The 15,161-nt window shown below is 43.3% G+C and overlaps 1 protein-coding gene across 5 annotated transcripts in view; it reads left to right on the top strand.

The window, feature by feature from the left end:
- The window catches only part of TMPO (thymopoietin), a 47,981-nt gene that overhangs the window by 20,203 nt on the left and 12,617 nt on the right, over positions 1–15,161 (top strand). For all 5 annotated transcript variants that reach the window (XM_061639517.1, XM_061639516.1, XM_061639514.1 and 2 more), the window contains exons 2-4: positions 6,494–6,620; positions 8,287–8,445; positions 11,480–11,580. In XM_061639517.1, the coding sequence (XP_061495501.1) occupies positions 6,494–6,620; positions 8,287–8,445; positions 11,480–11,580 (387 nt within the window). The remainder of the gene's footprint in view (positions 1–6,493; positions 6,621–8,286; positions 8,446–11,479; positions 11,581–15,161) is intronic.

Genomic DNA, 15,161 nt, shown 5'->3' with positions numbered 1-15,161 from the left:
GCCTATTTTCATGTACCAATCTTCCCAGACTTCTCAAGTTTTGGGGAGGTGGGTGGTAAGCATTTGGGTTGGGTTTGGCTCTCAGAGTGTTTATGAAATTGATGGTTGCCCTTGTGGCCCACATTCATCTCCAGAGTATCTATCTCAACCCATATTTGGATGACATTCTGATTCGATCTCCATCCCTTTCCAGAGCAATCTCAGACCTGGCCAAAACCATGGACTGTCTGGAGAGTCATGGATCCCTCATCAGTGTGGCCAAAAGCCAACTGTATCCTCCTCAACAGATCCTCCATCTGGGAGCTCTGGTCAACAGTGCATCACCAAAAACCAGTCCCTCACCTTGCAGATTCTGTCCACTCCCACCACAGATTTAATGGCCCTATTTCAGCTGCTGGGAATGCTCCCGTCTTTAATAGATCTGGTACTGTAGGCCAGGGCCCACTCTAGGGACCTTTAGTAGCTCTTTTTTTCCTGGCAGGGCAACATGGTGGTCAGACATCACTTTCAAATTCGCCTTCCCAAATCGGTCAAGATCTTCATACAGTGGTGGCTCTCCACCTCATGGCAGAGATTTCATTTCGATTCTCTAAGAGGATCACAGTAATCACATATGCCAGCCCCTTGGGCTGGAGGGCACACTGTCTTCAGATGACTTCTGGGCAGTGGGGTTCTGCAGAACTGAAAACACAGCACAAACTGGCTAGAGTCTCCCTGGTTCTCCGACAGTTTTCAGACATACTGCTATGCAAATATGTCTTGGTTCCCACAGGCAACATCACAACTCTGGCCCACATCAACAAAGGAGAAGGCACAAAATCTCAAATCACTTCAGAAGGAGGCCCAGGGCTTCATGATATAGGCAGAGCAGAACCTGGCCTCCATATTAGTGCAGCACATCAAGAAGGGGGGAGCTCAAGATAAAGACTGATTTCCTCAACCACTCCCACCTATATCCAGGGGAAGGGGCTCTCAGCAAGGCAGTCTTCTGTCTCATGAAGGCATCCCTGAATACTGCAAGTGTGGCAAGAGCAGGTGGGCATGATCTCATATCCTCCCAATGGCTGCACAGACCATAGTTTTCCTATATCCTGCAACTGCAACAAGGCTTTTAAGTTGAGACCTATCCCAGTCTGCGTTTGTGTTAGAATTGCTTGTTAATGTTTTTTTTAATAATGTATTTAACCCTTTTTTAAAGATGTTTTTAAAGGATTTTTTAAAATGTTTTTAACGTTTTGTTTTAATGTATTTTAAGGTCTGTTTTTATGATGTTTTAAAGTGTTTTTAGTGCTTCTGTTTGCCGCCCTGGGCTCCTGCTGGGAGGAAGGGCGGGATATAAATCAAATAATAAATAAATAAACTTGCTACATCTCTGCTGCTTCCACTTCCCCTGTCTCCAGCCCTCCTTGTGCCGAGTCCCATTTACCATCCAGATGTAGCATGGCTCAAACTAGCCACCTGGAGATTGAGCGGAAAGCCTTACTTGGGAAGGGTCTTTCTCAGCAGATCACCAAGACCATCCTGACAGCTCACAAGCAATCAAATATCCACATCTAGGAAGGCACTCTCTTGCTGGTGCTGCTGCAATCACATAGATGCCCTGAGTCCAGCTATCCAACAGGTTGTAGAATTCCTTCAAGTTGGTTTAGCTCAGGGCTTCAAATCCAGCACACTCAAGGAACAAGTTGTGTGTCCTACATAGGATGGCAAGGGCATCGTTTCTCACCTACTGGTGAAGCAATTCTTCAAAGGGACAATTCTCCTGGCCCCAGCGGTGGTCTACATGTTCCCCTCCTGGAGGCTACAGACAGTGTTTCAGGCCCTTACCCAGCTGTTAGTTGAGCCTTTGAGCAGGGCTGTGGAGTCGGAGTTGTGGAGTCGGAGTCGGAAGCAATTTTGGGTGGAGTCGGTAGAAATATACCGACTCTGGCTTCAAAATAAAAACTTTCGTAGGAATTTAGGAAAGATTTCTTGTTCAGAAATTTTAATCAAATAAATATATTTTATGTTCTATCAATCTAGCCTGATGATTCACGTGGTGGTGATGAAATGCCTTGTGCTACCATTTTACTACAGTAAATTTGTTATTACTAGTTAATATACATTTGCCATTTATGAAGGAGTTGGAGTCGGACAGTAGAAAAACAGAGGAGTCGGAGTCGAAGGTTTGGCGTACCTACTCCACAGCCCTGCCTTTGAGAACAGTCTTCCTACACATTCTAACTTTAAAAGTGGCTTTTTTCATGGCTATCACTTCTGCCAGGAAGGTGTTGGAGCTCAGTGCCCTATCAGTGTGGAAGGACTTTGTATTTTCCACAAATACTCCAAGGTTCTTAGGATGGATCCTACCTTTATTCCTAAGGTGCACTCCATTTCATGGGGCACAAGAACTCACACTACCTTCCTTTTGTCCTTTGTTGGCTCACACAGCAGAGCCGGCCTGGCATAATGTGGATGTCAGGTGGGCACTAAAACTTTAATAAAATGGACTAAATGCATCAGACTTTTACACAGTCTCTTCATTTCATTTCATTCCATTTCATCCCAAGGCCCCAGGACAGAGAGCATAATTTGTGACCTTTGCGAGGTGGATTAAGGCTTGGCCCATGAGGTACGACAACTTTGTATTCCAGGCCACATCACGGCAAACTCTAGTAGGGCAGCAGCCATATCAGCATCTCTAGCCACAAATGCCAGTGTACAGAACGGCCACCTGGGCCTCTGCTTTGACTTTCACATGTCGTAAGTTGGACGTTTTTGCCTTTGTGAAGGTGGCCTTGGCCAGTGTGTCATTCAGAATGTTCTTCAAGGTTATTGAGAGTTTCTAGTCTTGCCCACCCAACAAATTCAGGCTCTGGTAGGTCCCATCAGTGACTGGCTCCTGACTCCACCAGGAGAATGGTTCATTGGTACAGTACTTACCATGAAGGTAAGTGGGGGACAAAGGGAGCCAGTCAGTGGCCACACACTGCTTGCAAGCTGCTCACAAATATCACTTCAAACTTTGTTTTTCTCTACTTAATTCTATTTCATGTTTGTACTCTTCAAAGGCCTTATAGTCAGTTATAGTTGTTAATGAGGTTCAGTAATTTTTGCTTAAGGATCTTCCCAGGCTTGGCCAGAAATGAAACTGAGGTTTCCTGGAAAAGAGGAGAAGGAGCTAATGCAAATTGCTTAAGGAGTTTCCTGTCTAGGCTAGTCAGAGGCATTAACCCATCAATGATTGGCTCCCTTCGTTCAGCAGAGAAGGCATCTTCATGGTTAAGTGCCAATGAACCATTCTAATTTGTTATCAAGTGTGTGAAGGAATGCCTGGAAGCATTTCCTGGAAAAAAAATGTACTTGTGGTATGTTGGTACTTTACCCCTCCCCCAGAACTACAGCAAGGTGAAATTTGTTTATCCCAATGTGCCAAAGATTGATCAAAGTCTGTAACATCTGCCAAGAAGATTTGCAGACTGCCATGGATCCACAAAGAGGCTGTACTAATTACTTGAGGTTGTTCCAAAATTATAGGCAAGCATTTGCACAAATTCATTCACTTCTCTTCCCTCAGCTATTCTTGGACAGTGGAGTCGTGGAGCATACAGGAATGGGTTAACTCCTGTAGGCAGAGTCAAATTGAAACAAAGTGTTAGACGGTGGCTAGCCGGAATAGGAGGGAACCACCCTCTAACTGCCAGTCTTGACTCTGCCTCCAGTGAGTTAACAGACTCACCTGTATGTTCCTGTGTCTCTTCAGGGATACAGGAATGAAGTGTTTTTTCTGTCATTTTTACCTCAGCTTTTGGCTTCCTCACCTCGACCGTCAGTGATTAGTCAGACGGGGGGGGGGGACATTTTCCATTTTGGATACTTTGACCGGGGCGGTAGTTGGGAATTCTCCCAGGGCTCTTAGTTGCCCCTTGAAGACCCCCTTTCTTCCAGGGGGAGGAGGTAGCCAGGATTTGTCCCTGGCCCCTCTGTTGCTAGCCAGAAGCGGCGGACAACAGCTTCTTCGGAGGTGGGAGGTAGCTGAGAGGCATCCCAGGCCCCTCCTCGGCCTTAGGGTGGCGGTGAGTCTCATCGCGCCAGCCCTTCTTTCTTCCCTCGGAGGCGGGAGGTAACTGAGAGGCCCAGGCCCCTCCATTGCCTCATGGTGGCGGCATGCCTCTGCTTGGCCAGCCCTCTGCTCTTCCCTCAAGTTGGAGTGGGAGGTAGCCAGGAAGCTTCCCAGGCCCCTTGCATTACCTCAGGGCAGCTGTGAGTATCAGCATGCCGGGATTTGAAGGGGCGGGAGGTAGCCGGGAGCCATCCCAGGCACCTCCATGGCAATTAGGGCTCACCAGCCCGTCTCTACCGCCAAAGAGGCTTAGCAGCCAAAAAGGAGGGGGTAGCCGGGAAGCATCCTAGGCCCCCCTCCGTCTATTCCTGGCGCCGGCAGCACTCGGCCGCTTGACATGGCTCCACATGGCGGCTAGGGACTTCACAGGGTGAGGTGACCAAGCAGCTGTGGGCTTTTGAACATCCCATGTAGGCCCAGGGTGGTCGTGAGGGAAAGTTCTGCTGTTTCCCGCCCTGTCAAATCTTCTCAATGGAGCGGTCGCCATAGTCGTGGGGGAAGGGCACTTTCCTGCCATTTCCAGTCTTGCGTGAGGTGGGAAGGCACCGAGTGCTTTATGCAAGGACACCAGCAGCCACCAGTTTCCCCCCGATTTCCCCAACCACCTGAGGACATAAGGGGTCTTGGTGGGAGTGCCCACATAGCCCCGACCCCTCCCAAAATTAAATGGCTGTAACTACGGAGCATCACTCTTCCTTGGAGGAGGATGTCTTGTCTCAAAGCAAGGGGGAGCATCAGGATGATGCTCCTCTTGATACCTTGGCCTCAGTGGCAGGGGCCATGTTGCCTTCCCCTTCAGTGAGTGGGGGGGCTACATCCACGCAGCATGGGGGGGCATTCGCCACAAGAGGTCCAGGCGTCATGTGTCTGAAGAAGGGTCTTCCTTGATTGTGATGAATTGGATTAGTAGGGCCATTCATTCATTCATTCATTCATTCATTCTATTTCTATGCCGCCTTTTGGCCAAAGGCCCTCAAGGCGGCTCACAAAAAAATAAAATAAACACAAATACAAAATACACATCAGAAAAGAATACAGTGCACAGAAATTCAAACAACAAAACATTAACATTGTTTAAAAAACAAGGTTCTTTACAGGCCTGGAGATAATCTGTCCTTAAAATGTAGCACTGCCACTCCAGGAATTTTAGTCCTCAAACATTGAGCAGCTGTTGTAAAGGATTTGCTCACCAACACCATCTGATTCTTGCCCGAAATCATCGTCCATAGACTTGAAGTAGAACTTGTAGTTGGGCCGGTTGAGGAGTGCCTTGAAGTCGCCCAGTGTCACCTGCTCAGCCGGGATGAGCAGCTTCACCAGGTACAGCTTCTCCTGGTTGTCCAGATGGTAGATGATCTTGGTCTCCGCCACCGCCGTTGCCGCCGCTGCTCTTCGCGGAGGGCACTGCCAGCTGAGCCCGGGCCTTGCTGTCTGTAGCTCGGACGTCATGGCTGTCCTCGTTAGAAAAGCCCAGCAGCTGTTTTTCTTTTTCTGCTAAGTGAGACTCGAGAAAGGATGTTGGTCGAGAACTACCCTCACAGTTGGCTCAGGGTCGTGGGGAGGGGGAGGGGCGTCAATCCAAGAGCTCTTCTCCCGCGAGACCGCTTCGCCCCTTTCCAGGTACAGATTCCGTGCCCGCGAGGCCCTCTGCTTCCTGGCCATTGGTGGGCAGCAGGCCCATGATGAGGGAAGCATGGGCCTCTCTGACCAAGCACCTACTTGCTCTCACAAGAAGAAGCAGCCCAGACATGGCTGAGTATGCTCTCCTTCCCCTTCCTCAAGCACAGCCTCATGGTCCTTCTCTTCTTCTTATGGCTCTAGTCCAGTTGCGACAAACAGCAGGGCCGAGCACAAAGACCACCACAGAGCTGGGGGGCACAGCAAGGGGCACTCTTCTGGGTCCAGGAATTACCACAGAGGAGATAGGTCTAATAGGTTAATTCAAGAAGATTTTGCTTTTACATACACAGTTCATGCTTTAGTAACATAGGCCAAAAGGAAGCAACATAGAAGGCCTGGGAATTGTTAACTAGTTACAAGCAATGCATAAAGTATAATATTAAAAACTACAGAAAAGGAGAAGAAGTTAATGTTGAATAAAGATTTGTTGAAAGGGTGCACACTGTTCTTGGTAATGAAAGAGAATGAAAGTAGGTGGTAACAGATTTTTTCACAGTTTAAATAGGATTAAAAATATAGGAAAGTTGCCATATCGCCTGTGCTGTTCCAGTGTATCAGCGTATAGGAGCACATGAGATGGAATTTATGTGCTGCTCTGGTCGGTGTTGCTTCTCATGCTTATGTAATGCTATTAAATGTTTATTTACTGGTGTATTTACACACTCAATCTAGTTCAACAATACAAATAAAACTTTGGCTATCTCTTCACAGAAAGCAACAAAGAAAACAGACAAACCGAGGCCAGAAGAGCAGGATGATATCAATATAACTGAACTTAGTAATGAAGAACTCAAAGATCAACTTCTGAGATATGGTGTGAATCCAGGACCTATCGTGGGTAGGTTAATATTATGAAGCATCTCATAATGTTTGCTTGTTTTTAAGAACTTGCCTGGTTATGTTCATTTCATCAGTGTTCTTAATTGCAGAACCCCACCTTCCTTGGCAGAAAGAGAATTTCCTTGCATCTGCGCTACAGTGCCCACTGTTAACTTGGCTGCTGGCAGGGTGCATAAGTCCATAATACTTATTCAAACCCTCAGTAAACAGGAATTTGGTACTTCCAATCGTTTTGCATAATGCCAATTGGCACGATACAAACAGAATCTCCTTTCTTGAATTGTATAAATCAGGGATGAGAAACTTGTGGCCCTCCAGACATTGATGGATTCCAACTCCCATCAGCCCCAGCCAGTGTGTCCCATGGTCAGGTGTGATGAGAGTTGTAGTCTAGCAATATCTGGAGGGTCATAGCTTACTATGGAAAATGAACAGGTTTGCATAAGATGTTGCTGTGATCTCTGTCTACTTGCAGATAGAATTTGCTATATAGCCTTGAAAAAACACTACTAGTACCTTGCTGAATATAACTAAGCTGTTATCTCACTGGCTGTTTGTGTACAACATGACATATTTAAGAATAGATGTATTGAAGTGGGCTTTGTCTGGCCTTGCCCCTCCTTCAAATTCCAACTTTGTTGATGTTACACTGTACAGAAGTATTATTTGTTCTTATATGCAAAGAGTCTTAATTTAGTTGTTTTTGTTCTTCCCTATGTTTTTGTTGCTAAAGTAGGTTTTACCAGTCATTTGTAACTATATTTGTCCTACCAAGTACCAGACTGCATGTTAACATTAAACATACTTTTTAAAGGTTTGCTTAAGCTGGGTACTCTTTGTTTTCAGCAGCTGTGTGAGACCACAGTTTCCTACTGAAAATCCTACACTACTGTTATTTACCTCAGGTGCTATTTGCAGTAAAGAGCATATTCGGGGCAAATAACACTGGAGGTAGGGATTGTTGATGGGAAATCATCACAGGGTCCTAATGCTATGTGCACTCCAGATTAGGGCCCTGCATGGCTGCTTTTCTGTCAAAAGAAAAGTGGCCAACTTCAGCATACTTTTAAAGGTGTATTTATTGTAACTCATTGTTTGGCCCTAAGAGGCCCAGCAACGTTTTTGCATGCCCTTGGTTTTTTTCTCTTCCCAGAGTTTTCTTTCAACTCCATAAATGTGCTTCTTTTCTTGAAATCAGTCCTAGCTTCCTCAGTCCTATCTGTCATTCGAGAAGCAGTCTTGTACATAAAACTTTCAGTAAGAATGTAGCCTCGTTTACTTTCTGTTAATTTAGGTTTTCCCATTTTGTTTTGTGTTTGCTTTGGCTATCCGCCAAAGTTTCCTGCATTTTGTCAAATTAAAGGTTCTCCAGGTTTTAATTATTTTCTTCCGTTGGCTCCCTTAAAAACAAGATATTACTTTACAGATACTGGAGTTTCTTCTCCACTTAGTTTCAGCCAGATTTTGCCTTTGCTGCTGGGAGGTTCCTTAACTGAGAACTATTGAAAAATGTAAGCCTCAAAACGTTGCTTAGGCATTTGCAGTCCACTGTCTTTGGTGATACACTGAACACAGTAGAACAGTGGAATTTGCTGTTGACTTGCATATAATAGCTTGAACTTCTTGTTTGTTCTGATATAACCAATTTTCCTGTTCTGCTGTAGCTACTACAAGGAAGCTCTATGAGAAGAAACTACTGAAATTGAAAGAACAGGGCCAAGACTTAAGTTCTTTCATACCTACACCAACAGTTTCTTCATCTGCAGAGAACAACAAGCAGAATGGAAACAATGACTCTGATCAATACAGTGACAACGAAGAAGGTAGAAATAAATCTTAAGAAAAGTGAATAGCTAACAACAGACGTTAAGACTTTACTTTTGCTTAGCTCTGTATACAGTAAGATTGGAAGCAGGGCCTGGACTTGCATGCTTCCCATCTGTTGCTGTTTGTCTTACCACGTGCAGAAAATAATGCCAAATTTGAGATCTCATATTCACATTAATTCAGGAACTTGAGCTGGGTATTGCATTCTATAAGTGGTGTGGGGACATGGGTAAGAGAGGAAAGGAAACTGATTGATTGAGTTTATTTATATGCCACCTTTCTAAAGCATACTGTGCCCAAAGTGGCTCACAATGAACATTCAAAATATGAAAATACAAAGCGCTGGGAGTACGGAGAGAAGCAAGTGTACAAAAGCAAACAATACATTCAAATAAGACAAAAATCAACAATTTTTGTTGGTGTAGCATAAATCATATTACAAACTGATAGCTAAATTGGATCACCATGGCAGCCAACACACATGCATCCGCTCTAGCTACAAATGCAGATTGCAGAGTCCATCACATTTCAAAGGCCCTGGTGCAGTCTGGAGTCATGGGAATCCTGCCAATTCAGAAGTTCCCAAGAAAGGACTGCAAGTGGCCAGTTGATGCAGGCCAGCATTCAGTAAATTCTGAAGATGTAGACAATGTAGAAAATTAGAATCATAACTGAGTCATACATGGAGATAATTTTGAAGTAGGTGTATGTACTGTGATCTACCCACCGTGAAGATCTTATGCAGATGAATCCAATCAGCAGTAATAACATTTGGGCCACTTTCAGCATGGCTGAGTAAGAGCCTGTGTAGCCTCTATCCAGCAACCCAGAGTCCGGCCCGAAGGCAGAAGACTGTGCGAAGGAGGAGGGCGTCGAGGCGCTCCCGCTGCTGGTGTTGGTGCGGATCAGCCGCACCCCGTGAGACATCTCGCTCGTGCCTTTTCTGGCTGAGGAGACCGGGCGAGTCCCCCCTCTTTTTAGCCTGCTTTCACTCACGTTTGTCTGCTATGCCTGAGACTCATCCTTGATTTTGTAAAATTGGGGGTAGCAAGAGGAATAACATGAGAATATAATCTGTTCAGAGTACTTTGTATGAGAGCTTGCACAAGCATTTTTTCCTACATGGTCATGACATATGTGTGCTAATTCTAGGTAACTTCATGTTTTCCTTCTGAAGAATGGTATCCACATTCTCAACTTAATCTTATGATTGTTATATGAGAACTCTTGCAATTAAGACATGAGCAGCATAATCTGATACATGTTTATTCAAAAGTATGTCTCACTGTGTTGGTTAGGTCTTACTCCCAGAAATGTATTTAGGATTTCAGCCCAGTTCACTTAATAAACTAGAAGTTGATAGGATTTGAATAATTTTTAAATTATGCATAGAAACCAGTAATGGAAAAGAATCTTTAAATATGTTAACAATTCTTCCTTTTACAGAAAATGATTATTTCTGTTTTAAAAAATTTAAATAGGCAGTTAAACCAAAATTCATATGAAAAAGTTTTTCTCATTATGCTTTTAGTCGCATATATAGCAAAACTTAGATTGAATAAGCGAAACTTTTAAATTTTAGGAGCAAGCCCCTTCACAAAAATAAGAGAATATTTGTTAGCCTTCTGAACATCTGGCATTAGGCATTATTGGTGCAACAGAGACAATATCTTATGGTTGTCTGCTTTTAAAAAACAATGATTTACTGAAGCTGCAATATTTCTTCTATTATAATAGTCTTAAGATTCTTGCACTGTGAGCTACTGGAACAATAATCTAGAAGACTCTGCAGCTCAATCAAAGGGTTGTTTTAGTGGGTTGGTACCTATACCATCAGACTTCTCAAAATCAACTGTACCTCCTCTTTCCATTAGATAGATAGTATTAGGTTTTAGAGCTAATAGGAAAAAATAGACAAAAAAAGATGGAAATGAATTTTCTGTGGCCACCTATTATTTCTTATGCCTTTTCTAACTTGTATTCACATCAAACTAAAGTAACTTCATATTTGAACTGAACTCATCAGCTGCTTAGTGGCATGGCATACCAATTTTGGGTAAGGAGTTAGCGCAACAGAATAATGACTTGGTAATGCTGCTTAGAAGAAATCTGAACACAGTTTTTGGAAGTCTTTTTATTTATTTATTTTATTTATTTATTATTTCAATTTATATACCGCCCTTAGCAGAATAGCTCTCAGGGCGGTGAACAAACAAGATAAAATACAATATATCATAATAAAAATCATAAAAACATATACAAACAAACAACAAAAAAACACTACAAAAACACAATACGACAAAAATTAAAAAATACGGATTAAAAGATTAAAATGGTTAAGAAAATTAAAATGCCTGGGAGCATGAAAAGGTCTTTACCTGGCGCCGAATGCAGATGCATTGCCATGGTAATCATATTGTGTCTTTATTTTTATTTCTATATAGCTTCCTATGCATCTTCTTCACACCATGTTTGAGGTGGCTTACAAAATCTAAAAATACAACCATGTAAACACTAAAGAAATGCTTACTGTAAATAGATTAGATAACAGAAGATAAATCTATAAAAGTAGTTTCCCAAAACCAGTTTTAAAATGTAAAACGTATTACAATGCCTCAGTGCAGTAGCATTTTAATTTTTTAAATTAAATTAAATTAAATTTATAGCATGGAACTTCAAATATTGCTTTGAAATACTTCTGAGTAGGTTTGCAAATACTTCAGATTTCAAGTAGCAAGCCTGCACAAAATTGGGGATGAGGGGGAGGTTAGAAGTGTTCAGATTGCTGCCTAAAATGCTTCAATTTAATGGATTAAAAAAAAAGAACAATTCCAGACTGAAACAGGTTTTACCTGGTAATTCATGCCCTAATTGTAACAACTGTGGTCACACTTCAGCCCTTAGCATAATTTGTAGTGTTTTGGAAATATTTGAGTATTTTTTTTAAAAAAGAAAACATTAGTAGCAATGGCTTTCACGTAATTCTGCAATTTTCAGCCACAAAAAATAATAGATAACATTTGTTCACAGATCCTAAAACAGAGTTCAAGCTTGAGAAGCGAGAACCACTGAAGGGCAAGACAAAGACTTCAGTAACAGTCAAACAAAGAAGAATTGCTGAATATAATCAGGTATCATGATAGCAGTGTTATTTTTAAACCAATTTTTTATCATTCTTTTATAAAAATTAGAATGTTCCTCTTAAAAAGTTGACTTAGGTGTTGTATTTACACTGGTTATCATTAGCTTATTTTTAAGGTGATATAGGCAATTAAAATATTTAGTACTGTATGGAAAACAGGCTTTTTCCTGACTCTTAAGCAAAATTGTAAAGTGCTATATTATGCTAAATAGAATAATGGTTGTCGACTGTTTCCGTAATGCATTTGACAAAGGGCAGATTTTAGAAAGGTGGGAAACTTAAAATAATTGGAATGATAGCAGTCTAATTTTTCAGGCTAGTTCTTTTTGTTGTGAAGAGGGGTTGTTTGGGAGCCCCCAAAATGTTTTTGAATGCCTCTGCTAGAATTCTCTTTTCATGCTGGGTTAACTACTTTTGGTAACCAGTTTCAGCACTATTTTTTGTTTTGAAAATGGTTTTTTTCCTAATAGAGATGTCATACAGCTATGTGAGGCAAAAAAAGCTTGTTCAGAGGAAGGGCAGTGCCCTCACCTTGAACTGACTTCATTTGCCCTCTTGTCATCTAACAAGATCTCATTGAATGACAACATCACTGTTACTTGTAAGAAGGGCTATTTTAAAGAAAAAAAGGTGCCAAAGCAGCAGTTGATCAGAGCTGCAAAGAAGCTCCAAAAGGGGCACCGGTGTCACCAGATGCCAGATAATAGGTGATGGGGTGGGTCAGAGCTTCCTGAAAATGGTAGGAGGGGTAACCATTGTCTCCATTAGTTCTGTAGGAAGAGATCACTGAAAAAGCTTCACTCTCTTCCTCTCCCCGTTATCAAAAAGGAGTGGTACATTTTAAGGGGAGGAGAGAAATCTCTCCCCTTTTGGGTTCATTATTGTCAACAATAGTGTAGTGGCAGATTCAGAAGTGCAGGGTCCCTTCATGATAGTTGCAGCTACACCCTCTCCCATCCTTTTAATTTTTTTTGGCTGCTGAGTTAAGAATGAGATCCTTGTTAATGCCTTCTCTCACAACAACAAACGCCCGTAGGAGCCAATAAGCATGAAAGGAGAGAGTGTTAGCAATTGAGAAGAGCCTTCTCAGTGACTGACTCACCTCCTTTTACTCTGATTGGCTGCAGTCAGGAAGCATGTTAGAAGACTCTTCTAGGTGGCTGACACATTGCACATTTCATGTTCATAGGATGCTGGAGACATAGGGACCCTGCTCCCCAAAAGGTAAAGGGTCTAAGACTCCCTGAGATCATGGATCACTACACCCCTGATTATCAATGTATATTTAGTGCACTATGTGACCCTTATATCACCAACTAACTACCATAATTGATTACGGTTGCTTCTTTCATTGCTGGCAATGTATTTTCCTAGTAGGAGCCAATTCTAGTTGGTGGTCAGATTTGTTCACAGAAAGAGTTACTGCCTGCAAATGAATGGATATGAATGTTTCTGACTGAACACTTGGAAATACCTTTGCACATGTTCCCAGGTATCTGTGCTATGTAGAAGAAAAAGGTTTGATAATTTTTTTTCTAGAAAGCAGTGTTGAAGGCCCATAATCGCTCACTACTTTTTAGATTTTGACAAATAATTTCAGAAATGTTAACATTGCTGGTCATCTTCCAGATCTTTGAAATAATGTTGCAAGCTGCAGTCCTATGCACATTTAACTTAGTAACTCCCATTAAACTCAGTGGCAGCTTACTTCTGAGCAGATACTTATTTAGGATTGCACGTCTATTTACTAACTGTATTTGGGCTGGAGTGTTCAAACAAGCAATAGATCTCTGGGAAACTAGAACTAGCTGTTTATTTTGAGAATAAATATTGGCTATTATAGATGCCTAGTCTTAAAATACTGCTACTGATCAAATATTATAAAAATGACAATATTATAAAAATGACAATATTATAAAAACAAGCTTGCTAAATAAGTGTTAATTAGAATAACCTAAAAGTAAGCTTCAGAAGTGACATCATGTTACTAATTTTTTAAAAAGTCTTATGTAAAACATACAGATGCATTCACAAAGATACATACTTGAGGCCATGTGCCCAGCGGGTTTCCAATACGCACAGCAGCCGAGGATTGGTAGGCGGGGAGGGGGGGGTGGCAGTTATTTATCGGGACTCCTTGGTTTTCACCAGAGCCCCTCTTCATGAGACCAAGTTTGTTGATTGTATGTACTGGAGGTTGGGACCAAAGGGCAGTTTAGGGATTCTGCTTGTGTACCGCCCACCCCGCTGCACAGCAGACTCCCTGACCGAGGTGCTCGAGGTGGTCTCGGCTGTGCGGCTGTTTACCCCGAACTTATTGGTCTTGGGGGATTTCAACGTGCATGCCAAGGCTGCTCTCACTGGAGCCCCTCGGGATTTCATTGAAACCATGACTTCGTGGGAACTGCACCTAAGTAATATGGGTCCCACCCATGTAGCCGGTCATACTATTGACCTTGTGTTTGTCTCGGTAGAGGAGGGAAGTGTTCTGAAAATGGGGGCTGTTTCTTCTAGCCCTGTGTCATGGTCAGATCACTACCTGGTGAATATGGATCTCTCACTGCCGCATACCCTCCGCAGGGGACAAGGACCTATTAGGATGGTCCGCCCCAGACGCCTGATGGAACCTAAAGGATTCCTGAACGCGCTGGGTGATTTGGAGCTAACTGAAGGACACCCGGTCGAAACCCTGGTGATGGAGTAGAATAGGGAGATCACTAGGGCAATAGACCGGGTGGCACCGAAGCGTCCTCTCCCCCTGAATAGAACTCAGACTGCACCCTGGTATACACCACGGTTACGCGGTCTGAGACAGGAGGTGAGACGACTAGAACACCGACGGTGGAAATCTCACGCTGAAGACAACCAGACACTGGTTAGAGCGGCAATAGCAGCCTACCAGCGGGCAACAAAGGCAGCAAAGAGGCAATTCTTTGCTGCCTCTATTGCGTCGGCAGAGTGTTGTCCCAGGAGGTTGTTCCAAGTGGTCCAAAGCCTGGTCGGTCCAGTTGCTCAGGACCCTATGGAACATTCAAAAGCCTCCTGTGACACATTTGCAAAACACTTTGCAGATAAAATCGATCACCTAAAGGGCAAGATGCCGCACGTCGTGGTTACAGGTAATGGTCCAGAGGCGGCCAGTAGCATTCTGGTCTGCTGGGATCGGTTTCGACCTCTTCTCTCTGATGAAGTGGACAAGGTGTTCTCTACTGTGAAACCAACCACTTGCTTGTTTGATCCTTGCCCTTCATGGCTCGTTATGAGCTGTAAAGAGAGACTGGGCAAGGGGATCAAGGCAATGGTAAATGCGTCCTTGGAGGAGGGCGTAATGCCATCAGCCCTCAAGGAGGCAGTGATAAAAGCCCTCCTTGGATCCCCAAGAGTTAAACAACTTTCGCCCGGTCTCTAATTTACCATTCTTGGGCAAGGTGATTGAGCGAGTGGTGGCTAAACAGTTACAGACACACTTGGAGGAAGCAGATTATTTAGATCCTTTCCAATCGGGCTTCAGGACTGGACATGGAACTGAAACAGCCTTGGTCGCTCTGGTGGATGATATGAGGAGGGCAT

The sequence above is a fragment of the Rhineura floridana genome, chromosome 8 (genome assembly GCF_030035675.1).
Source record: "Rhineura floridana isolate rRhiFlo1 chromosome 8, rRhiFlo1.hap2, whole genome shotgun sequence".
Lineage (NCBI taxonomy): Eukaryota > Metazoa > Chordata > Lepidosauria > Squamata > Rhineuridae > Rhineura > Rhineura floridana.
The sequence above is the reverse complement of the archived record's forward strand: the minus strand, read 5'-3'. Positions and strand labels throughout refer to the sequence as shown.